The 13,871-nt window shown below is 54.4% G+C and overlaps 6 protein-coding genes across 6 annotated transcripts; 2 read left to right on the top strand and 4 right to left on the bottom strand.

The window, feature by feature from the left end:
• Positions 1-235: 235 nt before the first annotated feature.
• Positions 236-373, bottom strand: CPAR01_15622 (hsp70-like protein; the record flags this gene model as incomplete). Its single annotated transcript, XM_060499870.1, has 1 exon — positions 236-373. One exon carries the CDS (start codon positions 371-373, stop codon positions 236-238), a length of 138 nt encoding a protein of 45 aa, XP_060341446.1.
• Positions 374-949: 576 nt separating this feature from the next.
• On the bottom strand, positions 950-1,229 carry CPAR01_15621 (uncharacterized protein; the record flags this gene model as incomplete). The annotated part of the gene is made up of 2 exons (XM_060499869.1): positions 950-1,000; positions 1,074-1,229. 2 exons carry the CDS (start codon positions 1,227-1,229, stop codon positions 950-952), a joined length of 207 nt encoding a protein of 68 aa, XP_060341445.1.
• Positions 1,230-1,341: 112 nt separating this feature from the next.
• CPAR01_15620 (uncharacterized protein) lies at positions 1,342-1,704 on the bottom strand (the record flags this gene model as incomplete). The annotated part of the gene is made up of 1 exon (XM_060499868.1): positions 1,342-1,704. The coding sequence occupies one exon, from the start codon at positions 1,702-1,704 to the stop codon at positions 1,342-1,344; it is 363 nt and encodes a 120-aa protein (XP_060341444.1).
• Positions 1,705-3,422: 1,718 nt separating this feature from the next.
• On the top strand, positions 3,423-5,835 carry CPAR01_15619 (uncharacterized protein; the record flags this gene model as incomplete). Its single annotated transcript, XM_060499867.1, has 8 exons — positions 3,423-3,457; positions 3,510-3,590; positions 3,648-4,011; positions 4,074-4,356; positions 4,449-4,791; positions 4,884-4,930; positions 4,986-5,264; positions 5,333-5,835. The coding sequence occupies 8 exons, from the start codon at positions 3,423-3,425 to the stop codon at positions 5,833-5,835; spliced, it is 1,935 nt and encodes a 644-aa protein (XP_060341443.1).
• A 1,588-nt stretch (positions 5,836-7,423) lies between these two features.
• CPAR01_15618 (uncharacterized protein) lies at positions 7,424-8,089 on the bottom strand (the record flags this gene model as incomplete). Its single annotated transcript, XM_060499866.1, has 1 exon — positions 7,424-8,089. One exon carries the CDS (start codon positions 8,087-8,089, stop codon positions 7,424-7,426), a length of 666 nt encoding a protein of 221 aa, XP_060341442.1.
• A 2,984-nt stretch (positions 8,090-11,073) lies between these two features.
• Positions 11,074-13,832, top strand: CPAR01_15617 (mechanosensitive ion channel; the record flags this gene model as incomplete). The annotated part of the gene is made up of 2 exons (XM_060499865.1): positions 11,074-12,537; positions 12,588-13,832. The coding sequence occupies 2 exons, from the start codon at positions 11,074-11,076 to the stop codon at positions 13,830-13,832; spliced, it is 2,709 nt and encodes a 902-aa protein (XP_060341441.1).
• Between the last annotated feature and the right edge of the window lie 39 nt (positions 13,833-13,871).

Genomic DNA, 13,871 nt, shown 5'->3' with positions numbered 1-13,871 from the left:
GAGCGATCTTCCCTTATATAGGTTAAAATGTCTGGTCAAAAAGAGGGTTACTAATTTCTCATCCACAACATCGCTTCTTAAGGAAACACCAACTGCTTTGAAAATTCCGAAATTCCATTCACTTGAGTGCTTGGATGCTATTCCACACTTGTAATCAGTTCCTGAGTATCTTAAGGTAAGTAAGAAAGGGATCCATGATGTGAACAATGAATGGAAAGCAGGTGTGCTGTAAATTTTAATGGGTCCTGTCATTGTGGACCCCGGAGTCCTGTAACTTGCGGCCAATGAGACGCTTGGCATCGAAGACCACAGTGTTATGAGGGTTCATGGCGACCTGGTTCTTGGCGGTACTTACGATAAGAAAGCTGCTCATGATCCTCAGTGTCGGTGAAACCAACTGCGAAAAAAGTCAGCAAAATGTCAGCAATTCGACAGCAATTCAGATTCGGTACGTACCGAAACTCGGAGTTGGAACACCTTAAAAATTTTAATTTTCGTGGCCTCCGGCCATGAATGATTGCAGCATATCACTGCAGGAGAATAACCCCAGCATTGCTAGGTAGGCTCAGTCCTCAGATATGAAGGTGGATTTCCTAAAAGATCAATGACCCAGTGGCAGGTCTTCCAGCAGCACAGATGGAGCAAAGGCACTGTAGACACCGCAAGGGCGTCCCCAGAGCAGAAAACAGGACACGCACTCGCGAATCAGCTTGTAATACAATTGCAACGTCTGTTTTTTCGAAGGCAGTCAGACTGAACAATATCTTAGACTCCGCATCATCTTCGCCTGCTGGAGGAACCGCCGCGGGGATGAAGGTGGGCAAACGCCTCCACAGCCTTTTGGAGAAACGCATAGAAATACCTACACCTGCCCCGCGGGGTTCGTTAGGGGTCCCTCGAAAATGACCATTTTACTGGTTGACAGTGCCAGGACAACACGACTCAGACCTCACCTATCGACCGGAAACTTGGCCGAAGGACATAAAGGTGCAAAGTCGTCCTTGGAACAAACCCCGGTCACAAGATCATGTGCTTGCGGTGCCATCAGTCAGCCAAGAACCCAACCCAATCAATCGAGGGTAATGCTTCTCTGGAGAGCTGCATCCTCCAGCAAGGGTGCAGAGGAAAGCGATCATCGGCCCTATAGCCCAATGCGACAGCCCAAGCTTTTGCGGACGACGATACAAGCATTTTAGAGGGCTGGGCACTTTCTCGGCAATTCTGGGCATTGCGGGCGGCTCTCTAGCACGATTTCTTGGCTACGACTCTAGCCGACGACACCTCATCAATTCGCGATTCGTGATTTAACAAGACGATTCAACTAAGATGGGATTTCTCCTGTCAAAAAATGCGCCACAAATCCACCAAAAAAATCACGCAGCCTTTTCGCCGTCTTTTGTCGGTACTATGAAACTCCAGGGACGGATTTACACGAGCTGTTGCCGACTTGACCCCACCAAATCCTCTGTGCCTTCGTACTATGGCACCATGTCTACAGTCTAAGTACCTAGAAAGCCATTCGGTTGGTTTCCAAGTGGAGATGTCGTTAACTGGTCTGCCAAAAAGACCAATGGCAAGCATACCGCCTCCAGACGATGACGTCTCCATGCTGGCGTCGAAATGAGGAGTCGATTTATCCTGGTCGAGCGCGCTCTCTTTTTTGTCCTCTTCTCTCCCAACCATCTTTGGGTATGGAGAACGCATTTTCCGTGCCCCAAACCCCGCAAACCCGGAGTCAAGAAAGCGTACCCGGTTTATTTTCTGTCACCTCTAGATTCTCGGAGCGTAAGCAGAAAGATGCAATGGCGACCTCACCTCACGGTTGCAGAAGCCACACGGACTTTGATCTCGACTAGGGCGTCAATCTCACCGTTCTTGGCGTTCTCGACGAGATCTCTTGTCCTGTCTTGGCTTTTCCCAAATTCCCCGAGATAAGTGGCGGCATCTCCAAGCCTCCAACGACAGAATCCACAAACGATCCCGCCTCGAAGCGTTCCCCCCCCGGTCGATAGCCTACCCCAGAAACGGCGCTACTCTCCAAACATAGTGGGATCGGCAATTGGATAGCATCTCATCTGACAACGCCATTCCCGTCTTGCGCCGCACAGTAGCCCGCTCGCTCGTTTACCTCGCATGTTTACGACAAGGGCAATTAAGACGGTCAACCTTCTCGGATGTGCTTGAGTCTTGCACTCAAATGTACTTCTGACTGTATCCGTCCCACAGGGTCCCACGTTTTAATTACGTCTTGTCTCGAATGGCCAGGGTTCCTGTCCTTATCTCTTGCTACACGGACGTTCCTACACAACGTGTGTTGCGTGTGCCAGGACTCAACCGCCGGGACGTGCTTTTCCTGGGGAGGAAGTGAGAAGTAAGATCAGTCTGGGGAAAGCCATGGGTTTTTGACTGAAGGATATGACTAGAGAGCAACGGACCCTCAGAACCATGAATCCGTTCAGTCAAAGACGGGACCGTTAACGGCCAAGGCTGACCCGAAGAGCTTAGCTTTCGCTTTCGACTTTGCTGTCTGCGGCGTCTAGCAGCCGGTATCATATTGTGCCGATCTCTGCCCAATTCCCCCAAAACAGAGGAGTGCTACCAAGGCGCCGGGCTTTGGTCCGCAGAACTCACTTCGAATGACAGCCACTGCTGGTGGAGATCTCAAATGTCGCACAACCCAGATGCGCCCTTGCGGAGCATCGTTACATCTCTTTCGACCGGTAGCCCAATTAGACACGGGAATTTAGACGATGGGCCATGCAAGGCCGAACTCGCGAACCATGTAGTCTAGTATGCTCTCCGCTGCCTTGGTCAGGCCAAGAGAGAGCCGCCACTGTCATGGTACCCAGTCGTGCCATTCACATACACCACGCGCGTGAGGGGAAATTATTTGCTCCATGGCCCATCTGAAGAATAGCTACCATCTCCCTGCCCCCCAAACCCCAGCGAATCCACTTTCAAAGGTTTGGACTTTCCCCATGGGTCGCCCCATTGTGGATCACCTCTGGATGCTCGTACGCTGTGGTCTAGTCCCATTGACATGAGAGAGGGGGGAACAAAGCCGGTCTACCTAGTTCGCGTTGACAGACGCCTTCGAGCTGCCGTTCTTGACTTGCGAGGGAAGGTGGTTGCGCCGATCTGGTCTCCGTGAACCTTGTGCAGAGGTTGGGATGAGAAGTTGTCTGTGGGTGAGATACAAATATCAGGCAGCGCCCATCCCATGCTTTCCCGGTTTCCCCCTCTCCTCGTCCGAGCCCTGTCTTTGAGTTGGACGATCACTCTCGGATTTCAAGGCGCATTCTATCGTAGAGACTTGATTGTCATCTTGTGATAGACCAAGAGTATAGAGCTCGAAACACTCACACTTCAACCAAGAAGCCATCAAGCATTGAGTCGTCGATAGTACTCAACGCGCCGCAACAATGGCGGACGACAAACACCTAGACGGAGCCGCGGTGTAAGCCTTACTCACTTACAATGAATCTTCAAACTTCAACTAACACGCCCAGCTCGGGCGACTTTTCCAACATGGAGAAAGCCCGTCGCGGATCGCAAGCAACAGTAGACCTAAACGACAACGTCGACGCAAAGTCCGTCCTCCGCCTCCAGTTCCTCAATGGGACGTAAACTAACCACCCACCCAACAGAATCAGGAACCCCCTCCTCGGCATCACCCGCGCCGAGCTCCTCCGCGACGTCGAAGCCTTTGCCCACGACAAGGGCCTGCAAGAATACATACCCGTCTTGAAAAAGGGCGCCCTCGTCGCCCAGGACCCGACGGGCTACGAGGAGATTGACGGCCCCGAGGCCCTCGACGCCACCGAGATCCAGGTCCTCCGCGACGAGATCGAGCATAAGTGGCGCATCCCTAAGATCCTGTACCTCACCATCATCACCTGCTCCATCGGCGCCGCTGTCCAGGGATGGGATCAGACGGGTAGCAACGGCGCGAACCTGTCGTTTCCCACGGTGTTTGGGATTGGGGGTACTTCGCACCATGATACTCTCCTTGTACGTCTCACTCACTCGCAAGCCATGGTTCTGGTATTATCACATGCTAATACTCTAAAAAGGTCGGCCTCGTCAACGCGGCGCCATACATCGGCAGCGCCCTCATCGGCTGCTGGCTCTCAGACCCGCTCAACAACTTCTTCGGCCGCCGCGGCGCAATCTTCTTCGCCGCCAACTTTTGCCTCTGGCCCGTCATCGGTAGCGCCTTCTCCCAGACCTGGCCGCAGCTGCTCGGCTGCCGTATCCTCCTCGGTATCGGCATGGGAGCGAAAGCCAGCACGGTGCCCATCTTCGCCGCCGAGAACTCGCCCGCGCCGATTCGCGGCGCTCTCGTCATGACATGGCGTGAGTACCACCCTCTCCCCCATTTTGATATAGATATCATGACGAGAGTCATAAGTATAGTTCCTGCTGTATGCTGACCGCAACATCAACAGAACTCTGGACAGCCTTCGGCATCGCAGCCGGAACGGCAGCCAACCTCGCCGTCGCCAAGACCGGCGCCATCGCCTGGCGCCTCCAGCTCGGGTCCGCCTTCATCCCGGCCCTGCCGCTCGTGCTGCTCATCTACATCTGCCCAGAGTCCCCGCGCTGGTACATCAAGAAGAACCGCTTCCCCGATGCCATGAAGTCGCTGCTGCGGCTGCGCAACCACCCGATCCAGGCCGCGCGCGACATCTATTACATCCACACCCAGCTCCAGGTCGAGGCCGAGATTGTCGGGCGGTCCAACTACGCGAAGCGCTTTGTCGAGTTGTTCACCATTCCACGTATTAGACGGTGAGTGATGATGCCACAAATATAATGAAACGAAGAAAGAGTTTGTGTGAGATTTAATGAGTATCGAGACTGACTTTTGTAATCTGATGCAGTGCCACGCTGGCTTCCTTCACCGTCATGATTGCCCAGCAAATGTGTGGTAAGTCGTGACCCCGAACTTGAACACCTCTAGATCATTACTCACCAGTGGACAGGAATCAACATCATCGCCTTCTACTCGAGCACAATCTTCAAGGAGGCCGGCACATCAGAGTACAACGCCCTCCTCGCCTCCTTCGGCTTCGGCATGGTCAACTTCCTCTTCGCCTGGCCCGCCATCTGGACCATCGACACCTTTGGCCGCCGCTCCCTCCTCCTCTTCACCTTCCCCCAGATGGCGTGGACGCTGCTCGCCGCGGGTCTCTGCACGCTCATCCCGGGCACCGGAGGCGCTCACCTGGGCCTCGTGGCGTTGTTCGTCTACCTCTTTGCCGGTATGTCCCTTCTAATATCATCCACATGTGACATATCAAGAAAGAAAAAAACACTAACAAAGTCACAGCATTCTACTCACCAGGCGAAGGCCCCGTCCCCTTCACCTACTCCGCCGAAGTCTTCCCCCTCTCCCACCGCGAGGTAGGAATGTCCTGGGCCGTAGCGACCTGCCTCTTCTGGGCCGCCGTCCTCTCCATCAGCTTCCCCATCATGCTCGCCGACCTCGGCGTCGTGGGCTCCTTCAGCTTCTACGCGGGCCTCAACGTCGTCGCCCTCGTCATGATCTTCTTCTGGCTCCCGGAAACCAAACAGCGCACCCTCGAGGAGCTAGACTACGTCTTCGCGGTCCCCACCCGCGTCTTCATGCGCTACCAGCTCACAAAGGCCCTGCCCTACTGGTTCAAGCGCTGGGTCCTCTTCCAGAGGGACGCCACGCTGGAGCCGCTGTACAAGTTTGACCTCACGCACGAGGATCACCACGGGAGCGAGACGTACGAGAAGACGCAGGTCGAACAGCGGGATCAGAAGAGGAGTGGTTCGGCTACCGGCGTAGACGTCACCGCCTCGTAAACGGATGGGGGCTGCCGAGCCGAGGTACGAGATAGAACTTGTAGATGAAAGACCTAAACGCGGCGGGGAGTGGTAATGTTTGCACTGACTGGCCTGGGAGCGCCGTTGGACCCGTGGAACGTTGAGAACTGGGGGGGCTTTGATACCAAATGAGGCTGAGCTAGACGGGAAGAGCATGGGAGTTTACGGCGTGTAAGACACACGCGCGTCTACGTAATTAGCGTCGTCGAGTTGACTTTGCTTACTCGGAGAATTGTTTTGTAGATGAGGGAGAGGCAAGAAGGGGGGGGGGGCGGCTCTGAATGGGTAAGCCCGCCCACAATCCGTAAGCGAAACACATCACGAAAGCACCGGAACATATCCTGATGATGCCACTTTGCGTGCGCCCCCTCCCTTCGTAGCTACGTAGCATAGCCTGTAGAGAATGACTGCCGAATGTGCAAGTGCCCCTCCAATTTTCACGATTCATGACAGACAACATTCTTTACCACCACAAAAGACTTTTCAACCATCCTGCCACGTCTCCTGCCACCAGACCGGCCCGCTTGACACACAGAAAGGCTGGAGGGGCGTGGTTGAAGGGCACCGGGGAAAATGTCTCTCGACGAATCTGGCTCAGGGGCGGCAAAGCGGTAAGAACATTTGCAGGTCTCAGTGATCTTCTCAGACGGCGCGAGAGACGGCGGCTTTTCTAAATGGGTCCTCCGATCTCCCTGGTAGCGGGGGCCGCGTTCGATTGACGTATGCACCCCGACAACCCCGAGTTCTTTTCCTGGGACGACGACACCAAGTGCGGAAGAACGCGTGGGAAGGCAAGTCGTTCTTTGGGAGACATAGAAGAGCGCGCTCTCAGCCCTTGGCACGAGAGCAACGGCAGCTAGGCGTGCTAAGCCAGCCAAGGGCTCGTGAAGACTTTCCCGAACTGCCCGCCGCGAGCAGTGATCCAAATCGAGATTCTTCTCCCGCCGCTCTCGTGTTGAGTCTAGCGTCAAACCCAATAATGCAGACTGAGGCGATCGATTATGAAAGATTTTCGCAACACGGGCTGTAGATCCGATCCAACCTCCGACATGCAGATTCAAATCGTAGAGAATGTGAGACGTGGCGCCGCTTGCGCTGCAGGAATTCAGAAAGGGGATAGGCGTACTGTAAGAGGCAACATATTACAGTGTTGGAAGTCACATGAAACACATACTTGAAGAGTAAAAAGAAAGAATGCGCAAACAGGCCATTTCGTCTCGTGTGGAATAGAGTTCCTCGTCCGTGGACCGTGCCTCTTGCTCGAGAAGGTGAGGAGAGATCGTGTTACACCGCTGCAGCCTCGGAATCTCTAGCGTTTGCTTTTTCAGGTACCCGCGTTTTTCGAGGGTCTGAGGTGTGTGATGTGTCTCTGACGATCAGCTCGGGCTGAAAACCGTTCTTGGGATAACAAGAGGAACCGTGAGGGAGTCGGTTGTGTCATTGGTCGCCACTGGCGCGAATCGCAATGAAGCCACCGTCGGACTAGGCTGGCGCCGTTGAGAACGCCGGCTGTTAGGCTGCCGCGAGCCGCGGACGGGGCGGCTGGTTGGTTGGGTTTTGAAAAGGGCTAGTGAAGAAGAGCTGGTGACAGGGAGGGCGACTGACAGGCCACCGAGTGGGCGCAACCCGTACACGGTAGATGAGTGGCCGACCATGTGGCGGTTGATATTGCGAGAAAAAACCTTGAAGCTCGCCTGCGACCTATGGTGAGTATTAGAAACAGAGCGGAAATTGAATTGACTTCGTGATCAATGGGTGCAGGATTGAGCGGCCTGTCGAAGCAGGGACCCATGGGCAGGTCTAGACGGTCCAGACTCGAAGAGACTTGAACGCGCGGTGCAAGCCAGTTTCTGTCACAGCTTGTCTCTCTCTTGTCCTTGTAGGGCTCCGCTAGGACGCAGGGGGCGGGGATGGGGGGGAGGAGAGCTGGGAGACTGGAGACTGGCGCTCGAAAAGGAGGAGACTGGAGACAAGATGCGGCGGACGACGAATGGACGAGTGGGTGGCTTTTGGTGCTAGCGAGAATTGTATGCGGGTGGAAACGAAACAGAGACGACGTCGGCTTGTGGGAAGGCTGAAAAAAGGACGGGAGTAGTCTGGTGTTTTGGTGTGATTCTGTAACTATGAACGGCATTGATTGCCTGGTGTGACGGGCTGGTCCGACGGAGGATTGTTGTTGTCTTTTGGTCCCTAGGGGAATCTTGGAGGGTTGCAACATGGGAAGGGGGGCCATGCCAAGAAGGGTGACTCTCCAGATGGGGTGGAAGGGACGTGAGGGAGTTGACACCCACAGTCCATCGAGGTAACTCGGTTCCAAGAGGTTGGATGATGGGCAAAGAGCTAAAGATGGATCGATTGATGGATCGGTGGATTTGGTACTCGTCAAGCGGCGGATGGATGATGCTTCCAGCAACTGTCAAACGCAAACATGTGCCGGCGCGGACGGTGGGGGATGACTTGGATGGATAGATAGGTGATGGAAGGGTGATGCCTCTCTCGATGCCGAAGGAGAAAAAAAAACAACTCCACGCTCGTATTCCACCAAAGATGGTGGTGGGTGGAGACCAATAAGTTAATTGGGGTGAATTTTCTGAGTGTTATTCCTGGATCGCGATACGGCAGTGGCAGTGGCAGTGATAGTGTTAAGTGGCCACTGGCGCAAGACCACACGTTGGCGCCGGCGGCAGGCGGCTGACGGGCCAGATCTGCGGAATTTACAGAGTGCTGACAGAACGTGGAAGGCGAGCCGCAAGAGCGACCTGGCACACCTGGGAGGTATTCCCAAAAGCGCAAAGGGTCAGCATTGATCCACGCAAGGAGATGTAAAAGGTTAAGCTTCTAACACTCCACCGATGTGGGAACATGATGGAGCGATAGTCGGCCATCTCTCGCAAATCGAGCAGCTAAACAACAGGCGACTCGTCAGCCGGGTGGACCTGACCGGGCAGCTTCCCTGATTACTCCGTGGGAACACTGCGACTCCAAGTCTCCAACAACCAGGGCAAGGCCGCAAGATGGCCAACAATGGAAGGGCCCAGCAGATGAGGTGGAAGGCGCAGACCACCTTGACCCCAGAGAACAGCGCTGGGAACTGCTTGGGAGAGCCGCTTGGTGAATGGAACCCGAGGACCCCAGAATGAATTGGGAGGGACCCTTCCTCTTACCAGTTCCCACCAAGGTCGACCCTTTCCCACGCAACACTGGCTCAACCCACCCCAAATGACTCCAAAACAGTCACTGGGGCCTTCAGACTGCCGGTACTGACGCTGCCCTAGAGGGATATGTGACGATATTAAGGAACAAGAAACCGAATGAAGGGTGCTCGCATGGCAACATGGGGTTACAACTTACACCATTGTAATCTCACCAAAATGTGCAATCTCACTCTCATGCAGCAACACATGCAACTACACCGAGACACCAAATTCAACAACCAATCGAGTGGCGACGAAGGAACATCAAGCTTCACTCACTCGTAAGCGGTTCTGCGGCACGTCTGATGTGCGGCACTCGGACAATCAACTTGAGGAACCTTGAAGTGCACTAGAGAACTCTCAGTGCAACCTTTTGATAGCACACACATCCTCACAATCACATAGGTACGACTACAAACGTGTGTACTATGTGCTCCGTATGTAAGCAAGCTCTGTGCGAGTGTCAAAACTTCGGATATGTCATGATATGCATCCCAGACGGAAAGGAGCAATACCGAACGCGTCCCTCGACCTTGGCGGGCAGTGTCTTCCTGCAGGCTGCAAGGCACATACATACATTCACGGTTTATGACCAACGTCCATAACAACAATATTCATATGTCGTAATGTCCCTGTAACTTGCCAAGTACCGCGTCCCAGTGACACCCCAATCGCGCGGCATTCCATAGCAGAAGTAAAATAGATGCGTAGAAAAAAACCAAGAAGTCCACCGGCGAGCACGGCATCATCAAGGCCCACCTGAGAAGAGGCACCTCCACCCAGCTGAGGTACGTATCTCTGCCTACCCTGCTCTAGTCCACCAGGTAGATACGGGGATACCTAGGTACTGAAGTATCCGTAAGTGGATATCACAGACCATCCACCAACCAAGAATCGGGAACCACCAGTCCTGGGTACCGGCCAATCCCAGCAATCGACCCGAGAACTTCTGAAACTCGCCTGTCAGTGGCTTGTCCCCTGCATCAAAGCTGCCAGCCCGTCCTGCAGCAGAAAGCCGGCCACTTTGAGATTTCTGGCCCGTTTTCTGCTTGATCTGGCTGTCTGCTCTGGGCCTCTGGCTGTCCAGGCTCTCGTCCACTGTGCAGAAATTCAGAGCACGAACTCAAGGTACCTACCTTGCCAGAGATTGGCCCAGAACCAGAAGGGAAAAAAGCAAAAGAAAGAAAAAAACTAGATGCACCAGAAGGGGGGTGCCCCGGCTCAGCACAGAAGGAAGAAAAAAAAAAACCCGCTCAGGGGTCCCGCCAAGATGCACGCTCCAAGACAGCCGTCCCTCCCACTAACGCGTCTAGCGGCGGCGGCCCCCTTTCGTCCTGTCTTTGCGGCTTTCCGCTTGCCCTGCCTCTAAGTGCCTTGCTCGTGCTTGCCGTGTCGCCTTGCACTTTGATGATCGTCAACCTGCTAACCGCACCTTACCATCCCACGTCTCCATCCTGTTTCCCTAACTAGAACAGAACCTTGCCGTCATTCTCTCTGCCATTTTTGGCTCGTCTTTCGCTTAAACCCTGAGCTTCTTCCCCTCCTCGCCTTCTTTTTCATCTAGACTCCCGCTCGTTTCGACCTCTCCATTCACTCTCACTCGCTCGCTCTCTCTTTTCTCCTCCTCCCCGCCCTCTCTTCCCTACCTATCCTATCCCGTCCTACCATCCTCCTCTAAAGATACCCTTTTCCTTGTAATTACCTTCGCTTTTGGGAATTGGGTTGTCGCCACACACGAGGATAACACAGAACATACACGCGCGCTCACCTCTTGTAGAACCAGACCCAGTCGTTACTCTTGGTTCTCAACCTTTTTCTCACTTTCCTCTCGAGCCTCACACGACGCCTCGATTGGTTTCCTACAAGAGCTGGATTCGACATCCGCTCCGTCTGCGCATTAATAGACTGCAACTATACAGCAAGTGGTCTGTACAACAATCACCAATTACCGTTTTATACCAACATTCCTCCTCCTCCCTCGACTAGATACGACACACCTTAAGAGCTCCTTCGCTATTTCGGCATGCCAGGACCTCTCTCGCCGCGGCATTCGGGATTCCTGCCTATAAACAACACACAGTCGAACGACATGCCTGACGGCGATATCCCCCTGACCCAGGTCAGGAGCGCCGCCTCTACTGGCGCAAGGAAGCCCACGATGAACGCTTCCAACGAGGACTCTGGCTCCTCTGGCACAAACGAGAAGCATGGCCTTTTCCACCGCCCCAATGCCAAGGGCGGACGCCGCAAGAAGAAGGCAGAGCTTGGCCGCCACGGAACTGCTGGCTCGGACGAGGTCAAGATGAACGCCATGGGTCGCTTCTACACCAAGATCACCAGCGCGTCTGTCGTTACTCGCTACCTGGTTTACATCATTCCTATCGGCCTTCTACTCGCGATACCACTCATCGTTCTCCCCATTACGGGTCACAAAGACGATGTCACGATTGGCAACAACAACGAGAAATCGCTGTTTTTCCTCTTCTTGTGGATTGAGATCGCCTGGTTGACTCTCTGGGCTGGCAAGGTTGTCGCCTGGCTCTTGCCTCACGCCTTCATGTTCTTCTGCGGAGTTGTCAGTTCCGGTACGCGCAAATACGCCACTGTTCTGCAGAACTTGCAGATTGCCCTTTCACTCTTCTTCTGGGCTCTGGCATCATGGCAATCATTCCAGGCCCTCTTCAAGTCCGACAACCAATCTTCCTGGGTTACCACCATGATTCGTCTTCTTGGTGCCACATTTGTGTCTTCAGCCGTATACCTTGGCGAGAAGGCCATTGTTCAGCTCATCGGTATCTCTTACCACCAGAGATCATTTGCTCTCCGCATCAAGGAGTCCAAGCGCGAGGTTCGCTTGCTTGGTCTCCTCTACGACGCTTCCCGCACCCTTTTCCCTATGTACTGTCCCGAGTTCGAGGACGAGGACTATGTGATCAACGATAGTCTCGATTTGATCTTAGCCAAGGCTGCGAAGGGTGGCAAGGGCGGTAATGGTAGCGCTACGCCCCTTCGCCTTGTCGGCGATATTGGCCGTGTAGGAGACAAGATCACCGGTGTCTTCGGTAACATTGCCTCGGAAATCACTGGAAAGCAGGTCTTCAACCCCAACTCGGCGCACTCCATTGTTATTGAAGCCCTCGAGAAGCACAAGCCTTCTGAGGCTCTCGCCCGCCGTATCTGGATGTCTTTTGTGGTCGAAGGAAAGGACTCGCTGTACCCCGAAGACTTCCTGGAAGTGCTTGGACCCGCTTACTCTGATGAGGCCGACGAGGCTTTCGGTATGATCGATAACGACATGAACGGCGATATCAGCTTGGAAGAGATGACTCGCAAGGTTGTCGAGATTGGCAAGGAACGTAAGGCTATTACCGAGGGAATGAAGGACATTGGTCAGGCACTCCGCGTGTTTGATAAGGTTCTCATGTTCGTTGTCGTCTTGATCGTCGTCTTCATCTTCCTCGCGTGGTTCCAGTCCAGCTTCTTGACCGTAAGCTCCTTCCTCTTTTACTCTTCTGTGAACGTTGCTGACCACTTTAGACCGTCGCCACTGCTGGTACTGCGCTTCTTTCTCTGTCATTCGTCTTCGCCGTTACTACCCAGGAATTCCTTGGTTCCTGCATCTTCCTCTTCGTCAAGCACCCCTACGACGTTGGTGACAGAGTCGATATTGTTGGTTCCGAGAAGCAGCAACTCATCGTGGACAAGATTTCGCTTCTGTACACCGTCTTCACCCGTATCGACAAGATGCAGGTCGTCCAGGTTCCCAACATCGCTCTCAACAACCTTTGGATCGAGAACGTCTCCCGTAGCAAGGCCATGAAGGAGGTCATCGACTTGAACGTCTCATACGACACCAGCTTCGAGGACCTCGAGCTCCTCCGTGTCGAGATGGAGAACTTTGTTCGCAACTCCGACAACTCCCGCGACTTCATGCCCGATATCGCTATTGGTGTTGCCGGCGTCGGTGATTTGGACAAGCTTCAGCTTAAGATCGCGATCAAGCACAAGTCCAACTGGCACAACGATGGCGTTCGCGCTACTCGCCGCTCCAAGTTCATGTGCGCCCTGGCCATGGCTCTGAAGAAGATCCCCATTTATGCCCCTGGTGGTGGTAGCGAGGCCCTTGGTGCTCCTGGCAACCCATCTTACTCCGTCGCCGTCACCGACTCCTTCGCTGCGTCAGCCCGTGACAAGGCTGCCAAGGATAAGGAGGCCGCGCGTTTGGTGCCCTCTCCCGCCGCCGAAGGAACTGACGGCAACCCCGACTCTAAGACTGAGAAGGCTGCCGCAGCTGAACTCAACCTGCGTGACCCTATGGTCGAAGAGGAATGGGGCTACCGGGTAGGCGATGATGACACTTTGTCTTCCAAGGAAGATCGCCGCCGCTCCAACGATATCGACCGCGTCCGCAGTCAGCTGATGAAGCGCGCCAGCACCAAGGGCGGTGGTGGCCGTCGCAAGCCCGGCGAAGGCATCCCTATGTCCCCCGTCGGTGATGGAACCGGCCTCGGTCTGACTCAGACGATGTCTCGCAACCGAATTTACGACGAGGAGGCAGAGACGGGTGTTCAAGGATCCTACAACTCTCCCTACTACGGCGCCCAATCAACCGGTTACTCCGGCGCCTACGGACAGTCTCTGTCTCCCACCATCTCGCCGCCCCACAACACCAACCTTACCCCCCACCCACTCCAGAGCGCCCCATCGGGTCAGCGTCCTCGTGGACGCAGTGTATCCAGCACCCAGCAGGAGGTTCAGCCGAGCACTTCAAAGAAGCAGTAAAGGGAGATGCTAAGAATGGCACGAAAAGAATAACAAAGT

This window comes from Colletotrichum paranaense, assembly GCF_030867605.1.
Source record: "Colletotrichum paranaense strain IMI 384185 chromosome Unknown Scaffold_20.1, whole genome shotgun sequence".
In the NCBI taxonomy this organism is placed as follows: Eukaryota; Fungi; Ascomycota; class Sordariomycetes; order Glomerellales; family Glomerellaceae; genus Colletotrichum; species Colletotrichum paranaense.
The sequence above is the reverse complement of the archived record's forward strand: the minus strand, read 5'-3'. Positions and strand labels throughout refer to the sequence as shown.